General features: G+C 36.1%; 2 protein-coding genes across 4 annotated transcripts in view; one reads left to right on the forward strand and one right to left on the reverse strand.

Moving 5' to 3' along the window:
• The window catches only part of LOC127985986 (uncharacterized), a 64,736-nt gene that overhangs the window by 28,005 nt on the left and 11,699 nt on the right, over window positions 1-25,032 (forward strand). For 2 of the 3 annotated variants that reach the window (XM_052588208.1, XM_052588207.1), the window contains one exon: window positions 19,383-19,847. The exons of the other annotated variant lie outside the window; for it this stretch is intronic. Coding sequence is in view for 1 of the 2 variants with exons in the window: in XM_052588207.1 (XP_052444167.1) it covers window positions 19,383-19,491 (109 nt within the window). In the remaining variant the exon portion in view is untranslated. Of the gene's footprint in view, window positions 1-19,382; window positions 19,848-25,032 lie in introns of those variants that run through there. 3 annotated transcript variants of the gene reach the window in all.
• The window catches only part of LOC127986006 (uncharacterized), a gene marked incomplete at its 5' end in the record, with an annotated part of 403,871 nt that continues 400,016 nt past the window's right edge, over window positions 21,178-25,032 (reverse strand). The window contains one exon of the mRNA XM_052588235.1: window positions 21,178-22,492. Within this exon, the coding sequence (XP_052444195.1) occupies window positions 21,891-22,492 (602 nt within the window). The remainder of the gene's footprint in view (window positions 22,493-25,032) is intronic.

Genomic DNA, 25,032 nt, shown 5'->3' on the forward strand with positions numbered 1-25,032 from the left:
AACGTTACCTTAGACCACCTCTGAGACTGCTTTTGAGCTAATTAACCAAACAGAGCATTTATTTATTAAATTGAAAGAGAAAACCTACAAAAATACAAAACACTACTCATCTTTGATGGCATTTAACGTTATATCAGTTAAAATCTATGAATAAAAGTAGATTTATAGGACTTACCTTTCCTCCGTGTCCGTCCGCTGGAAGTTGACCGTTACAAAATGACGGGCACGCGCACGTCGCGCACGTCGCGCACTTCACTCAGAAAGTGACGTGCGCTGCTAGTTTAAGGTTTGAATGTTAATTTGTCCCGTACTCTCTTTCATTAACAAACATTATCACCATTTGCTAAGTAAATTGTTTATTTTATTGTTCTTAAACTGATGGCATATATATATATAATTATTTTAACATGCTTGATTATTTTATTTGTATATTTCCCAAAGAATATGCTGTTCAAATGGTATCTTAATAATAATAATACATCTAGTGCAATAATATTAAAAGTTATCTGAAGACCAGCTGACCACGTCGCTACAATGTCCCCAATGGGACTAACTAGCGACGTCTTTTGAGTACGTGCCCACGACGTTTCTGGGAAGTTAGCAAAGATTTAAAAAATGGAACTTTACCACGACGTCCTCACAACGTTGCCATAAAGTAATGTCGCGCTGACCAAATGACGACTAACTGGCGACGTCCTCACAACGTTCTGTGTTTGCTGGGATGTCACGGTCGGTCGGGTTGTTCGAAATAATTTATTAATTATTAATTACCAATTAAACCTTCTAATTTATATAGTACTAGACGCAATTTTTATAATACATAGGCCTACACTTTATTGGCTGAATAACTGGCGCGAAGATGACACACAAGCTCAGTCTGCAGGTAGAGATGGATGCGGCAAAGAAGACTGGGGAGCAACGGCGCTATTTTTGGTAAAACATGATTTTGACAACTTCATTATGTTTTGATTCATAGAAAACTCCAAATTAAAAGATTTTTTGTTTTGTATAAATTGTAGCTTAATTTTGATCAATGTTTTATCAATCAATTGCCCGTATTTAATAAATAAGAAGCAAACATATAGCAGATAATGTAATAAGGCGTCGGCACGATCACTTGCATTGCATGTGAACTGGAGGGCACTGAAACTCTGTTTGTGCCTCACAGATTTGAGAAATATAGGTTATATATTACAGAAAGCTTGAAATGTCTACTTTTAAACAAAAATATTCAAACCAAAATAAATAGGCTACTCTCTGATTATGTAATCCATATCAATTGTGCATTTCTCTCTGGAGTTCATGGCGAGTCCGCATCCTCAACTTCATCTTTGCAGCGACACAGAAAACACCAGTTTATTACTAAACATTTAAATGTCTCCTTGCTAATTTAGACACATTCATAATCATTACTTTAACCGGTTCTTTATTGCAAGCTATATGTGTGCAGTCATGACGCTTATTATCCTGTAGACTATAGCCTATTTACGTATTTAAATAAATGTAAAGGGGCGATTTGTCCACGAATGGCTTAAATGAACAACTACTAGTCGACTAGAAAAAAAAAATAGTCGGAGGCAGCCCTTATTCCACATATTTTCGAACCAGCAGGCCATTCTGGGTTGAGTGAGCGACCCCACGGAATGAGTGTATATTCAGAAATGCGCTCTCCGCTCATGAGCTCTGGGCCAGGATTCCGGATAATGATTGATCTTCGCATTTAAGATGCCGTTCACGTATCGTGCCTAAAAACGTGTGGAAAACGCTAGGCGCCCCTGATGCATCTGTTTTTGCTAAGCAACCATGACGTGCTCTCTCAATGAAGACGTGGAAATTTCAGCAAAGGATAAATGGATTTGCAGCTCTAAAAATTGCTTGCAGTAGCTCTGCTTCTAAATTTATTTCAACATGGCAATCCATATACAGCTATGGTCACCTGTTCCTTCATCTTAGCTGAGCTTTCAACTTTGTTACAGGAAAGGATGAAGTTGATTGGTTAGTTCTTGTCACATGACCTGCGGTGCACTTGCGGCATTCTGAAAAGTTGAGATGTTTTTAAATTGATGCGGTGCGGACGCGTCTGGAAAAAATGTGCGCGTCGCGACCGCGTTGCCTCCATTTGAAATAACAAAAATGAGCGCGCAAAAGACGCGATATGTGAACGGCCCCTAGAGCGTTTAAGATTGTAATTTTACGATCGTTCATTATTGTTTCACGTGTGTTTCCTAACAATGCACGTAAAGCAATCACAGTTTTAGAAATTAACAGAATGACACTGTTTTGTTAAAAACAGCATATAGCTGTTAAATTACATGCTAAACACAACCACAGTATTTTAGATTAAAATACTATTATGCACTACATTTTGTTTGTCTATGTGGATTATAAAAAAACAACAAAAAAAAAAAAGAAAAATGCTAGTTATTTTTTTTTCTTTTAATACAACACCATAAATTCTGCACAGTGTTTGTGAATACACTATGCAACAAAACTGTATAAAATATGTATATACTATAGTGCAACAAAAAGCACAAATAAAAAAATCTAAATGCAAAAACGGCTTAGGAAAAAATACAATAACCAATACACAATATAAAAATTACTTTCCTGTACATAAAATACAAATCTAGCCTCTAATCAAGATTAAGCAAACACCAGCCTAAAAAAATGCAGTTTCACTAAAACAAATTACTTAAAAGTATTACATAAATTTAAATCTCAAATCAGCCTTAACAAACAAAATCATATATATATATATATATATATATATATATATATATATATATATATATATATATATATATATATATATATATAAATTGCATCTAGTGTTCAAATCAATATTAGAAAGAGGGAAAAAAAAGCAAACAGAGAAAATAACAAATAAAAGTACCAATCAACATTTCTAAATATAAAAATAGCTAAGAAACAATTTAACAAAATTAAACAAAACAATATAAGATATCACTCTCCAGTACATAAAATACCAAATCTAAACTCAAATCAGCCCATAATGGCCTCTAGTAGTCAATAATACAGAAGAAAAAACAAACATCAGCCCACTACATATTTCTGAAAAACAATTGTATGAGTGGGGAGTTCCAGCTACATCTTAAATAAAGTGCCATTCAAAGTCCATAAGTAAAATTAAATTAAATTCAAAAAATTAAATAAAATATTTTATGCATTTAGCAGACGCTTTTATCCAAAGCGACTTACAGTGCATTCAGGCTATCAATTTTTACCTATCATGTGTTCCTGAGGAATCAAACCCCCAACCTTGCACTTGATAGCACAATGCTCTACCGACTGAGCTACAGGAACACCAAGTCTTTTTAAAAGATTTGGCACTTTGGAATTGACAGTCATGGTCGTCTTCTGCACAGTTTTCCCAGTTTTTTTAGATGTCACTTTTCCCCTTGCAGCCTTGGTCCCCTTTTCTGGATTTATCCCAACAAAGCATCTGAAAATTAAGAGTAAAAGATTTTCAGTGAACAAATGCTTTAAACGGTATGATTTACAAAAAATAAATACATGAAATCCTTTGTAATTTTTCTGGAAAGAAAAATGACTGATTTTGTGTTCTGTAACAGAAAATAAGTACTTTCATGTGTTTTTTTTTTTTTTTTTTTTTACCAAGATAATGTAATATATTAAAATATAAGGTCTGGTTGTCATGCAGGTGCATCGAAAATGAAATTTTGAGCTCCAAAAAGACAATAAAATTTTAAAGGTAGTCACAAATGATTTAATCTATGACTTCTGAAGCAATCCCATTTTTGGATGATAAGAGTCTAAAATGTGAAGATCTTTTTCATGTTCATGTATGTCAATTACTATAAAGCGTACTCGCAACTGGAGTCATGATCCCTACGGACTGCAGTGGCATGATGAACAGTGAAAAGTGTTAAATTTTGGTCTGTTCTCACCTAAAACTAAACCAAATTAAAGCACTGTACTTGAATGAATTATATTTATGATGCTTTTATGCCCTTTGTAGCTTGAAGTTATATATACACACACAGGTGCATCTCAATAAAATTCTACTTAAATTGTGAAACACGTGAATTAAGTAATTTCAGTGCACACAGACTGAAGTAATTTGTCCTTTGGTTCTTTTAATTGTGATGATTTTGGCTCATATTTAACAAGAACCCACCAATTCAGCATCTCAACAAATTCGAATATGACAACATGCCAATCAGCCAATCAACTCAAAACACCTGCAAAGGTTTCCTGAGCCTTCAAAATGGTCTCAGTTTGGTTCACTAGACTACAAAATCATTGGGAAGACTGCTGATCTGGCAGTTGTCCAGAAGACAATCATTAGCACCCTTCACAAGGAGCCACAAAAATTAATTGCCAAAGAAGCTGGCTATTGACAGAGTGCTGTATCCAAGCATGTTAACAGAAAGTTGAGTGGAAGGAAAAAGTGTGGAAGAAAAAGATGCACAACCAACCGAGAGAACCGCAGCCTTATGAGGATTGTCAAGCAAAATCGATTCAAGAATTTTAGAGAACTTCACGGAATGGACTGATGCTGGGGTCAAGGCATCAAGCGCCACCACACACATGTCAAGGAATCTGGCTACAGTTGTCGTATTCCTCTTGTTAAGCCACTCCTGAACCACAGACAACGTCAAAGGCATCTTACCAGGGAGAATGAGAAGATGAACTGGAGTGTTGCCCAGTGGTCCAAAGTCCTCTTTTCAGATGAGAGCAAGTTTTGTTTTTCATTTGGAAACCAATGTCCTAGAGTCTGGAGGAAGGGTGTAGAAGCTCATAAACCAAGTTGATTGAAGTCCAGTGTGAAGTTTCCACAGTCTGTGATGATTTGGGGAGCAATGTCATCTGCTGGTGTTGGTCCATTGTGTTTTTTGAAAACCAAAGTCACTGCATCCGTTTACCAAGGAATTTTCTACCGACCAGCTTTTTGAAGATGCTGATTTCATTTTCAATTCAATTCAAGTTTATTTGTATAGCGCTTTTTACAATACAAATCATTACAAAGCAACTTTACAGAAAATTATGTTTCTACTATATTCAGTAATAGCTTATAAGTGGTGACTGTCAGTTTGTGTACATATGACTGGATTAAAAATAAATAAAAAAATTACAAGACGTAGTCAGCCAGACGATGAACATTATTAATATAATTAATAATTATTATATGATGCAGTCACACTTGTAGCAATATTTGTTAGTTCTGTTTGTTGATTCAGAGTTGGCATCATCTGGGGTCCTCTGAGGGTCAGCATCATCTCTTCTCAGGTGTTAATCTAGATTTAAACAGAGAGAGTGTGTCTGAACCACGAACATTATCAGGAAGGCTATTCCAGAGTTTGGGAGCCAAATGTGAAAAAGCTCTACATCCTTCAGTGGACTTTGCTATCCTAGGAACTACCAAAAGTCCAGCGTTTTGTGACCTTAGGGAGCATGATGGATTGTAACGTGGTAGAAGGCTAGTTAGATTCGCAGGAGCTAAAACATTTAGGGCCTTATAGGTAAGTGATGATAATTTGTAGCTGATATGGAACTTAATAGGTAGCCAGTGCAGAGACTGTAAAATTGGGGTAATATGATAATATTTTCTTGACCTGGTAAGGACTCTAGCTGCTGCATTTTGGACTACCTGTAGCTTGTTTATTGAAGAAGCAGGACAACCACCTAGAAGTGCATTACAATAGTCCAGTCTAGAGGTCACGAATACATGAACTAGCTTTTCTGCATCAGAAAAAGATAGCATGTTTCGTAGCTTGGCAATGTTTCTAAGATGGAAGAATGCAGTTTTTGTAAGATGGGAAATATGATTTTCAAAAGACAAGTTGCTGTCTAATATCAGACCCAGATTTTTGACTGTGGAGGAAGTAACCGTACATCCGTCTAGTTGCAGATTGTAATCTACATGATTCTGTGTAGTGTTTTTTGGTCCAATAATTAATATCTCTGTCTTATCTGAATTTAATTGGAGAAAATTATTTGTCATCCAATCTTTTACATTTTTAAAACACTCTGTTAGCTTAGATAATTTAGAAGTTTCACCTGGTCTCGTTGAGATGTATAGCTGAGTATCATCAGCGTAACAGTGGAAGCTAATTCCGTATTTTCTAATTATATTACCAAGGGGTAGGACTGGACTATTATGGCCTAAAATCAAAACCTCGATTAATTGAACATTTTGCCTCGATTACAATTATTGAACAATTGTTTTGTTTTCGTTTTTTTTGCCCTCATAGTTCACTGACAAGTTTTGTACTGTAAATATGATTGACTATCAGCAGTTATTTTATCTATGTTCGTAACATTTCTTACTAGGGTTGGGTATCGTTTGAAATTTATCGATTCTGTGTCACGCTGTCTGGTCTCTGTTTCCCTGGGTGTCCACTAGTGGTCTCACTTCCCCATAGGCACCTCACCATAGGCACTACAATTCCCACTAGCCTTGTCCCTTCATCACAGTAATTGCACTCCTGTTAATTGCACTCGGGTGTCTTCACTTGTTAGTCATTATCCTCCCTATATTAACCAGTCCTTTTCTGTTTGTCTGCATGGAGTCCTTATTTTCCATCACCTGGTTTCCCAGTGTTCCTAGTCTTCGAGTTCCTGTTCCTGTTTGTTTATTTGTTTCTATTTTGGACTGATATTGGTTATGACCCCTGCTTGTTTGGTTTCTGATTTTGGATTACCCTATTAAACTCACACTGGACTTGGATGTTCCATTTCCTATGTCCCCGTACGTGACAGAAGGACTCCATCATGCTAAGATCCAGCAGTATGGGATTTCGTATACGTTCCCCAGCCACAATAGAGGATCGGATGGGGAGACTTTCGAACCTAACCACTCTCCGTCAAAAGGGGAGTGAGGTATGGTGCTTGGCGCAAATGTTCTGGACAATGGCAGTGGGGATAGGGTATAATGATGAGGCCTTGAAGGACCTATTCATTAACTGCCTGAAAGACCCTTTGCCTGGATAGGAGATGAAGGGGCTGGAGATATTGCTTTTATGCCACTGACTGGAGAGCAGAGTCATGTGGATACACACGCGCTAGTATGCTTTTAACGGGGAAGTGTTAACAGGATTAAAACTAAATAACCGTCATGGGAAAATTACGTTGGTTAGAGGTTATGAATTTCGGTTTTGATTATTTTCAGATTAATCGGCCAGTCCTACCAAGGGGCAACATGTATATTGAAAATAGAATGGGACCTAGGACGGATCCTTGTGGCACTCCATATTTTACTGATAAATGAGATGACTCCCCATAAAGTAAACAAAATGGTAGCGATCGGACAGGTAGGATCTAAACCATCTTAGAGCCTGCCCTTGAATACCTGTAGAGTTTTGTAATCGATCTATGAGTATGTCATGATCTATGGTGTCGAACGCAGCACTAAAGCCCTATTCGGACGGGACGAGTTTTCTAAACTACGTTTGAGTTTCAATTCTTACCACCTGACATCTGCGATTTTCGTGTACCAATTCGGACGGGACTAACATCTCCGTGTTTTTTACAGAGGTGTAAAAGGTGGAGATCACGTGCTCTGTATGCGTGCATTTAATTAATTCAGAATGATTGCCATTTGTATTATTACACAATAAATACTTAATGGCTAGTATAGCAAAACCATGTAAATGTGTGGTTCCTTTAGTTTAACTCGTTTTCCTTTTTTTGTGTGTAGTAGGCTAAACCTACCGTATGTTTAATTTTCATAAAGGTACATATGTAATTAAAACATTATATAACTGAGTGCATAAATGAACGTGAGTAATCTTACCTGATGCTGATATTACAATAGACGGTATTAACAGTTTACGTGATCTTGCTCTTGATTTTATTATTATTATTTTTTTTATTATTTATTTGCCGCTAAACAAATATATCAAACATCCGTGCGGTAAAAGCATCTACAGTAATTCACGTTGGCCAAAACACACGAGGAAATGCGTTGTGAAATAAAATATCAACGCCAATCACAAACATTCGCATTCGGAATGGATTAGTTTTCTCAGAGGATCACTGAGTTTGCTGAAAAACAGTAGGTAATTTGCTCTGGAATTATCACAGAGGTTGTGTGAGAAAAACACAGACGTGGCAGATTCGGACGGGATTAAAATCACCAAGTACGTCTGTGAAACGCAGATTTCTTTAACGACCCCATGTAAAACTAGTCCCGTCCGAAAAGGGCTTAAGATAAAGTAAAACTAGAAATGAGATGCAGCCTTGATCTGACGCAAGAAGTAGGTCATTTGTAATTTTAACAAATTCTTCATACAGATAATTTTTGTGCAGGAAAGTGCTCAATTGAGCAGACACAACTTTTTCAAAAATTTTAGACATAACTTTACGATTCGAAATAGGCCTATAATTTGCCAGTTCACTAGGATCTAGTTTTGGTTTCTTAATAAGAGGCTTAACAACTGCCAGCTTGAATGGTTTTGGGACGTGACCTAAAGATAACGACGAGTAAATGATATTGAGAAGTGGTTCTTCGGCTACAGGTAACAACTCTTTCAGTAATTTAGTGGGTACAGGATCTAATAAACATGTTGTTGGTTTAGATACGTTGATATGTTTATTAAGCTCTTCCTGTCCTTTATTTGTAAAGCACTGCAGTTTATCTTTGGGTGCGATGGATGAAACTGAAGGGTTAGACGCTGTAGAATCTACATTTGCTATTGTATTTCGAATGTTATCTATTTTATCAGTGAAGAAATTCATAAAGTCATTACTATTAAACGTTGGTGGAGTATTTGAAACGGGTGGCGTCTGGTAATTTGTTAATTTAGCCACTGTGCTAAATAAAAACCTTGGATTGTTTTGGTTATTTTCTATGAGTTTGTGTATATGCTCTGCCCTAGCAGTTTTTAGAGCCTGTCTATAGCTGGACATACTGTTTTTCCATGCAATTCTAAAAACTTCCAAGTTAGTTTTTCTCCATTTCTCCATCAAGACCACGAGTTTCTTTCTTGGGAGAGTGAGTATTACTGTTATACCATGGCACAGTACGTTTTTTTCTAACCTTTTTTAATTTGATGGGGGCAACAGCTTCTAATGTATTAGAGAAAATAGTGCCAATGTTGTCAGTCATTTAGTCTAATTCATGTGTATTTTGGGGTAAAAATAGCAGTTGAGATAGATCAGGCAGGTTATTTGCGAATCTGTCTTTGGGGACTGGAACAATTGTTCTGCCCAGACGGTAACGCTGAGACATATAGTTAATATCAGTGATACGCAGCATGATACAAGGAAATGTTCTGTAACATCATCACTTTTATGTACAATATCTATAGCAGTAAGATCGATTCCATGCAATATAATTTAATCTAATGTATGATTTAAAACGATGAGTGGGCCCGGTGACATTTTGCTTGACTCCAAAATAGTTTGTTAGGTCAGTAAATGCAAGTCATAATGCATCATTTGTATTATCAATGTGAAGGATTTGGCACCTGCCCACACTTCCAAAAGCACCAACAGTTGGTTAAATGACCATGGTGTTTGTGTGCTTGACTGGCCAGCAAACTCACTAGACCTGAACCCCATAGAGAATCTATGAGGTATTGTCAAGAGGAAGATGAGCAACAAGAGACCAAATGAAATGTATAAAGGAGAAGCAAAAGGAATCCCTACCAAGTATTGAGTACATGTACAGTAAATGTAAACATTTTCCAGAAGGCCAACAATTTACTAAAATGTTTTTTTATTGGTCTTATGGAGTATTCTAATTTGTTGAGATTTTGAAGTGGTGGGTTTTATTAAATGTGAGCCAAAATCATCACAGTTAAAATAACCAAAGACTTAAACTACTTCAGTCTGTGCACTGAATTTATTTAATACAGGAGTTTTACAATTTGAGTTGAGTTACTGAAATAATTAACTTTTCCACAACATTCTAATTTATTGAGATGCACCTGTGTGTAAATATATATTCACTGTATGGAGAAAAAAAAAACAATATCAGAATAGCGTTTGTTTGTGTTCCCCAAATACAAGCAAGTCACTAAATCTTTAATTCAGTTATGCCAAAATTAGTAAAAAAAATAAAATAAATTCAAAATATGCAGCACAGCTTAAGAGGTTAAAGGATTACTTCACCCCAAAATTTAAATTTGTCATTAATCACTTACTCCCTTGTTTTTAAAGAACACAATTTAAGAAGTTTTAGGTGAAAACTGGTAGCCTTGAGATGGTCCCATTGACTATCTGGTAAATTACGCTGTCAAGGTCCAGAAAAGTATGAAAGACATAGTCTAAATACTCCATCTGCCATCAGTGGTTCAATCTTTTCTGGACCTTGACACTGTTATTTACTTGGCAGTCAATGAGACAGACAAAAGCTTCCCGGTTTTCATGTAAAATACCTTAAATTATGTTCTGAGGATGAACAAAGTTTTACGGTTTTGGAACAACATGGGGGTAAGTGATTAATGACAAAAAGTTTTTTGGGTGGAGTAACACTTTAAATGAGAACATTATTTTAGGGGGAACTATTCCTGTAATCACATACAGTGCTAATATAAAAAAAAAAAAACCTTAAGTAAATGCAAACTTGTTACCTTTGAAGGAATTCCAGTGTGCATACTGTTTCCTCCTGGTACCGCAAATTAAAGATGTAATACAAACAAAACAATGCATCAAGTCCAGAAATAAAATCTGGCTGCACACCCTCGCATATTATTCTGCCTTCCTTGCTGATCAGCCATCGTTTCATCCACTGCACAGGATTATCATCTGGACCTAAAAGAAATTGATTGATTAAAGTATAATTTATTATTTATTCTGGATATTTATTCTATGATTTGTTATTTATTCTGGATAACTCGGTGTAGAAAAGACAGTGATAAAATTATGCAGTCCCTGACTAAGCCATTCTAAGATGACATTTCAGCTCTTGACAAACGTAGAGCGACTATTATACTTTACATAATCATATATAATGTACTTTATGTACAGTATAGAGAGAGAAAGACGTTATTGGTTTTCGTGCACTTCAGCAAGTCTTTGACATATTCCTCTCCTCCCCACCCCAGCCTTTGAAGCATTTCCTACATTAGTTCTTTAATTTGTTTTTTAATTTATTTATTTAGATGTGTATTTCTGTTTTTGTCTGCCCTTTTTAATTTTAATTTATAAAAAGAAAACGAGTCGTAAAGTGTACAATAAAGCACAATCAAATCATTATATTATAATCACATTGCACCTGAATCAAGTTAAAGGGATCGTTTACCCAAAAATCAAAATTATGTCATTAATAAATGACCCTCATGTCATTCCAAACCCGTGAGACCTCTGTTTGTCTTTGGAACACAGTCTTAGATATTTTTTATTTAGTCTGAGAGCTCGCAGTCCCTCCATTGTGTGTATGGTATACTGTCCATGTCCAGAAAGGTAAGAAAAACATCATAAAAGTAATCCATGTGACATCAGAGGGTCAGTTAGAATTTTTTGAAGCATCGAAAATACATTTTGGTCCAAAAATGGCAAAAACTACGACTTTATTCAGCATTGTCTTCTCTTCCGTGTCTGTTGTGAGAGAGTTCAAAACAAAGCAGTTTGTGATATCCGGTTCGCGAACGAATCATTCGATGTAACCGGATCTTTTTGAACCAGTTCACCAAATCGATCTGAATCATTTTTTAATGATTTGGTAGCCAAGCCAGATAACGAACGAAAGACTGACTCATTCTCGAGTCAAGAACTGTTTCTGTCAGATGCGTCCGATTCGAGAAGCGATGAGCCGATGATACTATGTATATGTTGTGTGATGAAGCTAAAGCAGAATGACACACAGAGCATCTGAAACGAACTGGTTCTTTTGGTGATTGATTGATTCGCCATTACGTTGAGTTCAAAAGAACCAGTGAACTGTTTTCTTCATCCGCTTTATTAAATCAAACTGTCCAAAATAATTACTGGTGTTCTGAAAACCAATGCAACCGGTTCTTGACTCGTGAAAGAGTCAATCTTTTCGTTCATTATCTGGCTCGGCTCAGTGTTCATCTTCAGTTCTCTCTTCACAGCAGTTTAGTCAGTTTTTTTTTTTCGATAGTTTTTATGAACTTCTTAGGCTTACGAAGCTTTTGGGAAACTCAGCCCTGATCGGAACAAACCCAAACCTCACTGTCTGCTGAACTTGTAGAAACATCAAAATAGACATAGAATAAAATAGCCTAGTTCCTACGTCTATGGTTCCTACGTCTATAGCATTTCTGTGTCGTGCTGAATAATTCTTCCTCATATTTCCATGGTGACGTGTCATTGCTTGTCACGTGACATACCACAGCAACAGCAGAGCTGAATGAATGATGATCTGCTTTAGTCATTTTTCTTTTTTTTATTCAAAGCATTCACAAATTTGTAAGATATGGCATGAAATAGCTGATATTCTGATTGTCAAATATATGCAAGTAGAAGTGTTTTGTTGTTTAAACACCTTTATAAGGATTGCGTTAGTTGAGTTGTATGCGAGATGGGCACCACCATCTTAGTTTATGCCGCAGACGCAGTTCGGAGAATCAGATCTGTTGGATTTACAACACGTGAATTCATCCACTACCATTTTTTTTTAGTACTTATATGTCTATATAGATCAGATGCATGTTGAAGTTGTGTTTGTTACTATAGCAACCACCCGACCACACACACACCCAAAATTGTAGAGGGCCTTGCACGTCAATTTAGCGCAGGGCGTTGCACCCCTCTTGCGATGGCCCTGCTTGCGAATACGGCAGTCATAAAAAAAAAAAAAGTTCCAAAAATACTCCGGAAAGTTTTTTTCGAGTATGGCTCTGTGTGACGTTAGATGGAGCGGAATTTCCTTATATGGGTCCTAAGGGCACTTCTGCCGGAAGAGCGTGCGCTCCCGTATAGCAGAGCACAACAGCTAAGCAAATATATACAGTTTCAGTACATACCACATAGAGACGTCGTTGCTTGCTGCTGCTCTTGTTAAATTTCAGCCTCTGGATCTGATTCTGGATCATAAATATACGTTGAATCTGACTGTTAGCCATGGTTTGTTTTGGATGTGTTTTTTCCTCACGGTAATGTCACCGCTTCCAAACGCTCTCAACGCAAAAGCTTACTCGCGCTCGTGATTCTTTAGCTCTGCCCACACGTCACGCCTCCAGCCGGTCGTGTTTTTCCGGGAAAAATCGGTACAGACTATCTTTCTCTTATGAATGTAATAAAACTAAAGACTTTTTGGAGTTATGAAGGATGCAGTACTACTCTATAGGTACTGAAGATTAACAGGATATTGAGTGAAAACGAGCATTTCACCCCCCCTTTGAAAGATCACAATCTCGATTCAGACACCCTCTCAATCTCATTTCTAAATGACAATGATTATGAAACTGTTTTAAACCTTTGACAAAGTTTTAACGGATCATTTAAATCTGTGTTCGCACTGCCTCTGACACAGAGAGAGCTCTTACCATGTTTGGTTAAGAAACATCTTCACAAACTGTCTTTTCAACTACACAGTATTATTTCTGTCTTACAGTCATTCATATTATAATAGAAATACTGGGATAAAGTTTATCGTTCAGATATAAATATTGATGTCTATATTGTAGCGATCAAAATAGAGCAAATCCCCTTTTAAAAGTACTTCGCTTCAAATAACTTTTGTGTCGATCGCATTATTTAGCCACTAGGTGGCGACAAGTGTCTTAATGTATTTGTCAATGAATGAATGTTCAAGATAATCGTTCAAAAACGCTGATTCATCCAGTAATGAAACAAGTGAAGTAGATTTGAATGAGTGAGTCATTGAATCAGTGATTCAAACAACTTTTTCATCATTCTAATATATTTAACATTTATTATTATTATTATTATTATTATTATTATTATGTTGAAAAGAGATGAGTAGATTTTTTTCAGGTTTCTTTGATAGAAAGTTCAGAAGAACAAACTTTATGTGAAATAGAAAATTGTTATAAATATCTTTGTCACACTTGATCAGTTTAAAGAATCCGTGCAAATAAAAGCATTAACTTATATATTTATGATAATGAAAATAGTAGTAATAATAATAATAAAATGTTTCTTGAGCAGCAAATCAGCATATCAGAATGATTTCTGAAAGATCATGTGACACTGAAGACTGGAGTAATGATGCTAAAAATACAACTTTGACCACAGAAATAAATGAATGACATTTTAAAATATTTTAAAATATTTTCCAATTGAAAGCAGTTTTTAAACTGTAAAAATGTAGAAATGTCTGTTAGACAAGCTGAGATGCGAGCAGCTACCGTCGGCTCATCAGGATGGAATATGATGTAAAGTTGATTGTCTTCAGCATAGCAGTGGTGCCCTTTGTCAGTAGTGTTGACAGGAGGATCTGGTGGTTAAGTGTGTCAAAGGCAGCGTCATGTGTCATAAAAACGTGCTGATGACTTCCTTGTTCTATGAAGTCCCTCCTTCAGAAATACGTAACGAGTTCTTATTGGGCCAGCGGTTCCTGTGTTGTGATTCGACAGCAGCTTAGAGCAGGCGGCCCTCCTTTAAACGCGATTGGACTAGTATTAAAGTAGTTTTGAGAAGCAAGTGGGCAGGAGCATGTGCTAGAGATGTACTTATAATCACAGGAGCGTTTTTACTGACGAGATCGTTTTTTTGCACAGCCCTAACATCTAGTTAACAAAGCTAAACAGTGTTGCCCTTTGTGTAATAAGTTACAGAAACTGTTAAACGCACCAACTTAAATAATAAAATACACTTACCGGTTATGGTCCATAAACAACACCTTCTCCAGACAAAGAGGGAACTGATCCATCTTTCAAGAAAAATTTTTGTGCGAATCCGGCATTAAACTGATTGAGATTGAGGAAGTTGTCCTCAGCAACATGTGCTGCACATAGTTTTACATGTGGATTATAATTTTCGGGAACCGAGTTAAACATAAATTGTAACCATCAATCTCCAAGTACAGCATCCGTGGGAAGCCCAAACAAAGGTGATTGAACTCCGAGATGAAAATAACAGCGTTATAGAGAGCGTTACAGCGTTACAGTAAATCTACTGTAGGCTACAACAGTAGCTTAATATATTGTCAATTTACTCATGTTAAACCCAACATTTATTTTAATGGGCTGCCATGAAGATCTTTGAGTGTCTGTGTTTATGATATGACAGTTTTCTCAAATGAAACTGTAAATTCTCATGAAGTGACGCTTCATGCGTTCGTGAACTCATATAGTGACACACAACAGAGACTACAAAACGGCGAGCTCCTGCGCATCTGCGCCCGTCACCCACAGAGATGTAGAATTTGCAGAAATAATATTTAAATAGTATTTTGCAGTTTAATATTCACAGACACTAGTATATATTTGGCTACTGTCTGGAGCCCTGCCCTGTGCTGCTTCTTGAAGTTGGTCAGCTGTTCCAAGTTTGTATGCACATCCAACTGCTTCATCTACAGTAATGCTGAGCTGTATATGAGGTTCAACTTAATACACTCATGTTGTTGCACCTTGGAGAATGTGAGTTCATGAGAGATGTCTTTGTCTCCCTGTAACCGTCTTGCCAATTTCTCACTGCGGTATTCAGGATTAGGAAAACCTTGATTTTCCAATGTCTTCATGTACAAGTTGCACATGGACCTTAGCTGGACAACATCTTTGCATTCAATCACATTCCTAAGAATGTAATCCTTTACCAGACAATATGACTTGTTATGTGCTGCTATCTTCTGGGCCTGCAGGCTCTCAGTGTTGTCTGCTGCCTTTTCTACTCTCTCCCTTCCACGCTCATGGGTTTGGTACTCTGTGTTGAAGTTGTTTCTGTATGATGGATGATACTTAGCTTCCATTACAAAAAGGTCCTTGCCCTGCACCTTGCGATAAAGAGCCTCTTTCTTTAATTCCTGTGCCCTAGGTTCAATAACTTTCCAGGCTGGTTCCTGTGTTTTCAACTCTGAAACTTTGTAAGCTCTTCAGTCTTGCCCTTGAACTTGGATTTTGCTTTGTCAAAGAAAATGCACTGATTGGGAAACAAGAAGGAACACCTTCTTGGAGCTCCTTCAGATTGAACTGACCGTGATTTGACATGGCGCAGAGAGTCCCTTTTCAATAATAATGATTCACCAGATGTAGAAGCCTTTGACACTTGTAAACGATTTATTTTCCCTGTAAAGCTTTTATAGCAATATTGGTGATAGCCAATTGTATCCATAGACAAGTCCTCTAATTTCAAAATATCCCTCATGTGGTATGGTGAACTGACGTCTTCACAGAGTCTCATATCTCATATCCCCCACCCAACTAAGCTACCAACACTGCTAGTCAAGAATACAGATTCGATTTCCGAAAGCCTGTGATTATAGTAAAAACTGTTGAAAAATCACTTTAAGTTATTACTACAAAGGTATATCTTAATTATAGTTTCAAATACTTACTGAAATTTTTCCTAAAGAGAGAGCAGTGGGAGATGGTGATCTGCAGGTATGAACCGATGACCACCAACTGCAAAGCCCCAAAAATCTAAAACTTGCAGTTTATGCTCAGTGAACTTTTTGGACCATTTTGGATTTTTTTCTGTAGTTTTTTATTTATTTATTTTATTTTATTTATTTAAGCTAATTTGCTTTGTTTTGTTAAAGTAAAACTATTTTAAATATCTTCAGGTTCAGGATAGGTGAAGTAAAAAGTTCAAATAAACCCCATTTCAGGCCGTTAAGTATAATAAAAATGCTGTCAAATGAACTTTTTTGTTCTTTTTGACCACAGATGGTCAAGATGTTATAAAAATTGACAAATAACAATTTCTGGGGTCAGAATTGTATTGAAAAATGTGTCCATTTGTCTCTGTGAGTTGTTTACATCAAAAGTTATGCCACTTTAAATCATATTTAGATTTTTCGGGTTTGGTGCAAAGGGTTAAAAATCAAGCATTTTGGAGATTATTTCAGCTTGGTACCCAATTTAATCTTAAAATAGACACTTGAATGATAAAGAAATAATATGTTGTGAAAAAAAATCACCTTATGCGCTTGAGAAAACGAAAAAATTGTTGATCCTCTACACATCTTTGGCCATTTTTTGCTATTTTTGTCCAGAAATAAGGTCACTATGTTGTCAAATGTCAAAAATAACAATTCCATTAAATTCCTGGGGTCAGAATTGTATGGGAAAATGTGTTCATTTGTCTCCGTATGTTGTTTACTTCTAATGTTATGCCACTTTCCATATCACTTTTAGATTTTTCGGGTTCCAGTCGGGTGCAGCAAAGGGTTAAAAAAGAACCCTTTGGGACATTATTTCAGCTTGGCACCTGGCAGATTATGAAAATAGACACTTTAGGATTTTAAAAAATCAGGTGGCATAAAAAAAGCCGGGGGTGCGCGTGGACCCCTATTTCCATCTAGACTATATAGATCATTGCTGCTAACGCGTTTTCATTTCTTCTTCGCTGCCCTAAACGGGTTGCTTGTGGCAACACAGCACAACTTCCTGTGTTTGCAATGCATTCTGAGCAGCGAAGAAGAACCATGCAGCGGTTAGGCAAAGCTAGCAGTCATAACTAGGTTTTGTGTAAGAAAATGGTATCAGATCGGTATATGGGTCCATGTACTTGCCGATGCCAGAATTTGTTGTGGTATCGGGGATATTTCCGATACTAGTATCGGAATCGGAACAACTCTAAACCGAACTGTAGTAAACACGATACAATGGCAATAGCAAGTAGATATATTGGTTTAATTAAGCCATTTGTGTTTAAACAAGAAATAAGCTGGTATGCTCAAAGTAAGCAAGGAGACTAATGGCTAACCTTGTGAGGTAACATTATCTGTTTGCCCTGGTCAGTACATGGATAATGACTGATAAAACTCTTTTTACTAGCAGACAAATAGTGGATACTGTAAAATGTGTTAAATTTACTTACTTGACAATGTTATGTCCTCAAAATGCTTTGAAGACTCATATGCAGCCAAGTCTGATTCAAAATTGCGTGCCCACGTTCAAACGCGTGTGAGTTGTGGTTGTCAATGTGGTAGAGGTGCGTCTACTTTTACACAGCTGTCCCGGATTGTTATTCAAGTTAGAGGTTCAAAATACAAATAAATAAGCTCTAACTGCTATGAAGTCGTGGAAATATGGGGGCATATTAACAGTTAACGAAACATCTACAAATAAAAATATAACCGTCACCGGATTAACGTGGCTGCCTTCTCACTAGACCTTCTGCTTTGTTGGGTAAAAACAACAACAACAAAAACATGGTTCATTTTAATTTTGTTGGGGTAATTTTAGTGTGGGTTGTGCTACTTGGGCATGTATTTTTTGTGTTATGAGCGTTTGCAGCATATGTGCCATTAAATTGATGAAGATGTTTTCTTAATTTGCTGGTTCTTTTTCTATTTGCATTTGCTTTCTGAAGTTGCGGCACGTTGAGCTTTCTTGGCCACTGTACTATATAACTGTACATGTGACATAAAAATCTTGAATCTTGTATCTAAGGGTGTTTGCGAGTATGCCTTTTGTGGTCGCTATCAACCCAAGATGCACATTTCTACCAAGTCCACAATGAGGTAAACTATGCATCAGACTTGAACCAGGCTGTCAAATTGGCATTATGTCATGAAAATGTGGATGCAGTGTTGAGAAGTGCTTGTGTGAGGAGATTTAGGAGTTGCATGCAATTCTAGTTTAATGGAGTACAGAAAAATTTTATCTGTCAATGTGTCTGGAGAGAAATAGAGCAGACACAAGAAGATAAAACTTTGTAATTTCAAACTTTCTAAAACTTTTCTCTGCATTTGCATGACAACTTTGGACTCGAGGATAGTTCACCCAAAAATGAAAAATCTGTCATTAATTACTCACCTTCATGTTGTTCCGAACCCAAAAGACATTAGTTCATCTTCAGAACACAAATTAAGATATTTTGATGAACTGTAAATAACTTAAATGTTACCAGGCCCAGAGAGATAGTAAGGACATAATTAAAATAGTCCATGTGACATCAGTAGTTCAACCTTAATTTTACAAAACTACAAATTTACTTTTTGTGTTAAAAAAAGAAAACAAAATAATAACTTTATTCAACAAATCCTCTCCTTGTCACCATCTTCCACTATTCATGCAAGTATTTTGTGTGAATTATCCCTTTAAAAGCGTTTAGCTGTTGGCATAAAGATGAGGAAATGTTTAATTTTACCATCTTTATTTTTGGTTATGTTAATGTGTAAAAATGTAAATACACATTTATCTATTATTTTAATATGAAAGCATTTGTTTGTTTATATTTTCTAATTAGGCACCAAATAGCTAGAGTACACTTAAAAATTAGATTGGGAACAGGATATACAAACAAACCTTACTTCATCTTGTACTTTACTATATAAATAACAATTGATATGACTGCAGGGTCCAGGCCTTGGAGCACTACAAAGCGGTCATGAACATGGGATATAGTTCAACCAAGAGCAACATTTCCAGAGGACTGAACAGGACTTCCATCCGAAAACGGACCTAGCACATCCAGCAGACCGTCAGCAGCTGGACTGATGTGGCCATATAAAACATCCGCAAAACCTCTTAAAAAGAGGCACCTGTTTTCATACTACTAAACATGTATGTCATCTTGCTTTTCTCAGTATATGCCAGAAGAAGCCTTGTCTAGTATTTTGAATGGACTGTTTTCTTATCTGTCTGTATCTTTTAAGTGTTTAAAGTAAAGGGCAATTGAATATACTGTATCACTATTTAGGAACATTTTGCATTTACAACTACTAATTATCAGATGTATGTGTATGATTTTAGTTAATGACCATTCATGGCTCAGTATGCTTGACGTAATAAAGCATTTAGCAACTCTGCTGTGAAAAAACACCCAAAGATGTGAATACCAAATTTATGCATATTTGAAAAACATGTATGGAGTGGTCAAGGAAGAAAAAAAACTCAATGTTATTCATCAAGGACAAATAATTATCAAATGTTTTGGGACATATTTTTTGTGGTGAAAAAAAAAAAAATATCCATCTGACTTTAAACTTACATAGATACTAACTGTGGGAGATGTTACCAATGTTATTATGTTTGCTAACTGTCAAACCTATTTAGTTGAAGTTTATTAACAGTATTTTACTGCTTTGGTACTTTACTGAGATTACTTTAAAACTTTTAGTATTTGTGTAAAGGGAGAATAAAATGCAAATTATGCTACATTTTTATAAATTCACCAAGCAAATATTAAGACACTATACTCATCGATTGTAATTTTAATATAGTGATCCATATGTATACATTTCCAAAAGAGAATACAAAAATTCAAATGAGAGAATTTGTCTAAAACTATTACATGCATTTGAGTTTGTTTCAAAGTTTGTATTGCATTATGCATGTGATTTGTTTAGAAAAGGACAAAAACAGCAGAATTGTTTGCTGTTCATACTTAAAAAAACGTGAATATTTGATACATTTGAATGATTTATTACTTTTCACCATACTATTTGAATTATTTTTTAAGAGTTTTTTTTTTTTCTTTTTTTTTTTTGACTACAAAATTAAATTTAAATAACTGATAAAAATGTGCTGTTTTAAAAAAAAAATACAGTCCGCTTCAGCAAATGACCCATCAGTTTAAAATCACTGCTTTACATAACTATTTTAAGGATGGTAAATGTTTGAAACTTCAAAGGGTGCAGTTGTAAAATCACATACAATATTTCAGCTCATTCAACAATTTTATCAAAAAATATTTTAATAGGTTTTGCCATCCTACTGTGTTTGAGGGAAGCTCAGGCTGCCTTCTAGAATGAAACACTCTTTCTAGGGTTGTATACAATTGTATACATGGGCTCAATCAATTACAAGTGAAAACATCAATGCTAAGGTGCTGCCATATTAATCATTGTACTGCAGATTTTTAATTGGACAATATCTAAGTCATTTTAATAGGAATCGAGGGGATCAGATTAACATATAGGCTTCATTTGTTCATGCAGATTCAACATGTTGACTTACAGAAAGCTTTTTGTTTTCCATGGCATTAAATCCTTAAATTAACATACTTTTACCTTTATAAACACATTAAGTCTTGTTTGAGCAAAATTAAGTGATTTTATGCTTAAAACAAGAACAAACTTGTTTTTCAATCAATCAATCAATCACCTTTATTTATATAGTGCTTTAAACAAAATACATTGTGCCAAAGCACTGAACAACATTCATTTGGAAAACAGTGTCTCAATAATGCAAAATGATAGTTAAAGGCAGTTCATCATTGAATTCAGTTATGTAATCTCTGTTCAGTTGAAATAGTGTCTGTTTTAATTTGCAATCAAGTCAATGATATCGCTGTAGATGAAGTGACCCCAACTAAGCAAGCCAGAGGCGACAGTGGCAAGGAACCGAAACTCCATCGGTGACAGAATGGAGAAAAAAACCTTGGGAGAAACCAGGCTCAGTTGGGGGGCCAGTTCTCCTCTGACCAGACGAAACCAGTAGTTCAATTCCAGGCTGCAGCAAAGTCAGATTGTGCAGAAGAATCATCTGTTTCCTGTGGTCTTGTCCTGGTGCTCCTCTGAGACAAGGTCTTTACAGGGGATCTGTATCTGGGGCTCTAGTTGTCCTGGTCTCCGCTGTCTTTCAGGGCAGTAGAGGTCCTTTCTAGGTGCTGATCCACCATCTGGTCTGGATACGTACTGGATCCGGGTGACTGCAGTGACCCTCTGATCTGGACACAGACTGGATCTGGTGGCCACGGTGACCTCGGAACAAGAGAGAAACAGACAAATATTAGCGTAGATGCCATTCTTCTAATGATGTAGAAAGTACGGTGTTATGTGAAGTGTTCCGGTTCCAGTTTACCTAATTAATGCAGCCTAAAAATCCTTTAACGGATTTGGATATTAAAAGCATATTAGTATGTTATGTGTATGCCAGGTTAAAGAGATGGGTCTTTAATCTAGATTTAAACTGCAAGAGTGTGTCTGCCTCCCGAACAATGTTAGGTAGGTTATTCCAGAGTTTAGGCGCCAAATAGGAAAAGGATCTGCCGCCCGCAGATGATTTTGATATTCTAGGTATTATCAAATTGCCTGAGTTTTGAGAACGTAGCGGACGTAGAGGAGTATAATGTAAAAGGAGCTCATTCAAATACTGAGGTGCTAAACCATTCAGGGCTTTATAAGTAATAAGCAATATTTTAAAATCTATACGATGTTTGATAGGGAGCCAGTGCAGTGTGGACAGGACCGGGCTAATATGGTCATACTTCCTGGTTCTAGTAAGAACTCTTGCTGCTGCATTTTGGACTAGCTGTAGTTTGTTTACCAAGCGTGCAGAACAACCACCCAATAAAGCATTACAATAGTCTAACCTTGAAGTCATAAATGCATGGATTAACATTTCTGCATTTGACATTGAGAGCATAGGCCGTAATTTAGATATATTTTTGAGATGGAAAAATGCAGTTTTACAAATGCTAGAAACGTGGCTTTCTAAGGAAAGATTGCGATCAAGTAGCACACCTAGGTTCCTAACTGATGACGAAGAATTGACAGAGCAACCATCAGTCTTAGACAGTGTTCTAGGTTATTACAAGTAGAGTTTTTAGGCCCTATGATTAACACCTCTGTTTTTTCTGAATTTAGCAGTAAGAAATTACTCGTCATCCAATTTTTTATATCGACTATGCATTCCATTAGTTTTTCAAATTGGTGTGTTTCACCGGGCTGCGAGGAAATATAGAGCTGCGTATCATCAGCATAACAGTGAAAGCTAACACCATGTTTCCTGATGATATCTCCCAAGGGTAACATATAAAGCGTGAAGAGTAGCGGCCCTAGAACTGAGCCTTGAGGTACTCCATACTGCACTTGTGATCGATATGATACATCTTCATTCACTGCTACGAACTGATGGCGGCCATATAAGTACGATTTAAACCATGCTAATGCACTTCCACTGATGCCAACAAAGTGTTCAAGTCTATGCAAAAGAATGTTGTGGTCAATTGTGTCAAACGCAGCACTAAGATCCAATAAAACTAATAGAGAGATACAACCACGATCAGATGATAAGAGCAGATCATTTGTAACTCTAAGGAGAGCAGTTTCAGTACTATGATACGGTCTAAATCCTGACTGGACTTGTTTTTCATTTTTAAATTGTTTTTAAATTAAGTTAATACTATTAGCATATTTATTATTGTTTTATTTAAACTTAATTTTGATCATTTTGTCATAAAACAAGAAAATATATCTTGATTTAATAATGTTTTGACATTTGTGACCCTGGACCACAAAACCAGTCATGAGCATTCTGGGTATATTAGTAGCAATACCCACAATCTTTTATGCAAAAAATCATTGGGATATTAAGAAAACATCATTTTATTAACATATTTTGTAAAATTTCTACCTTAAATATATTAAAACTTAATTTTTGATTAGTAATATGCATTGCTAAGAACTTCATTTGGCAACTTTTAAGGCTATTTTTATTTAGATTGTTTTCCTAGCAAGGCACATCAATGAAAAGCTTATTAAACTTTTAGTATAGTATATAAATGTCAAATTATATATTTATTTTAGATTTCGTAAGCAAGACGAAATCTCTATTTTAAATAAATGCTGCTGTTTTTAACCTTTTATTTATCAATGAACCCATAAAAATAAGGTATTATTGTTTAAAAAATAAATAAATATCAATTTAAGTAAGAATAATAAAAATAAGCACCACAACTGTTTCCAACATAATAAATCAGTATATTTGAATGATTTCTGAAGTATCATGCACTGAAGACTGAAGTGATGCTGAACTTTAAGCGGTGCATCACAGAAATAAATTATATTTTAAAGTATATTAAAATAGAAAAACATTATTTTAAATTGTAATATTTCACACATACACACAAACAAAAAAGTCTGTATTTTTGACCAAATAAATGCAGGTTTGATGACCATAAGACACTTTCGTAATGCTGCATAATTATCAAAAATGGTAACATCATAAAGTCTTTTCAAGTCACCATTTCATCAGAAACACTTCACATAAAAGGCTTGTAGGTGGCACTGGGCGTTATTTAAGGAGATTACAAAACTAATCTCCTTTATAAGGACTTTCTACAGCTTGTTCTGATGGAAATCAAAGCTGTAAATAAATGCTTTCAGTTGGAAACTGTAGACACCCTCGGTGTGTTTAGCAACTTGAAAGATTGGGCATGACAACTGCTAGATGCGTTCTCAAACCAAGTGTCTTACGCATGAGTAATGACAAGCAGCTCCAGGAACTTGACCTCACAAAGTCTGACATATTTTCTTCTCCCCTCTGGATTCAGACCTGCGTACCACATTTATGGACCAACTAAAGGAAAGCAGGTTAGCCACCAACATGAAGGAGATAATTACATTGGGCTGTATGGATTTTCTGAGAGAACTTGTAAAGCAGTACCAATTGCACTTACCTGCTTCAATGGAAATATTGCGCAAACTGGACCCTCTGTCCCCAAAATCTGTTATGTCCACTTTAAATAGGCCTGGAGTAAAGGACTTGACAGCTGATCTCTTCTCATGCCAGACTGATACATTAGAATAGCAATGGAGGAATGTGGCATCAGCAGGGTTCTCTGATGATCAGAACATTGAAAAGTTTTGGCTGGAAGTCGAAGTGTTTTAAGATGCAGGAGGATGTGTTTCCAGGAATTAGCGCAAGATGTCATAAGACTTCTTGTTCTGCCTCTTTCCAATGCCCATTTCGAGCATTGATAGATGATACTAGAACTTGCATGGGACTACCGCTACTCTCCAGCATCATGGATGTGCGTACTGGCCTGGCCAGAAATGGCTGGACCTCTGCAACTTTTAAACATCCCCGGCAGTTGCTGGAGAGATTTGACTTAGCGATGTATTGATCAATCTGGTTCTGACAGTAAAAAGTTTGTTCTATAACATTTCAAAAGCTGTTCTCATCAGTTCAGTGAAGATTTTCTGCCTTTAAAAGGTTTGCGCTTTAATACGCTATTATACTGCTATAAAATTATGTTGTCATGTTTGATAATTAAACAAAA

The sequence above is a fragment of the Carassius gibelio genome, chromosome B21 (assembly GCF_023724105.1).
Source record: "Carassius gibelio isolate Cgi1373 ecotype wild population from Czech Republic chromosome B21, carGib1.2-hapl.c, whole genome shotgun sequence".
NCBI lineage: Eukaryota > Metazoa > Chordata > Actinopteri > Cypriniformes > Cyprinidae > Carassius > Carassius gibelio.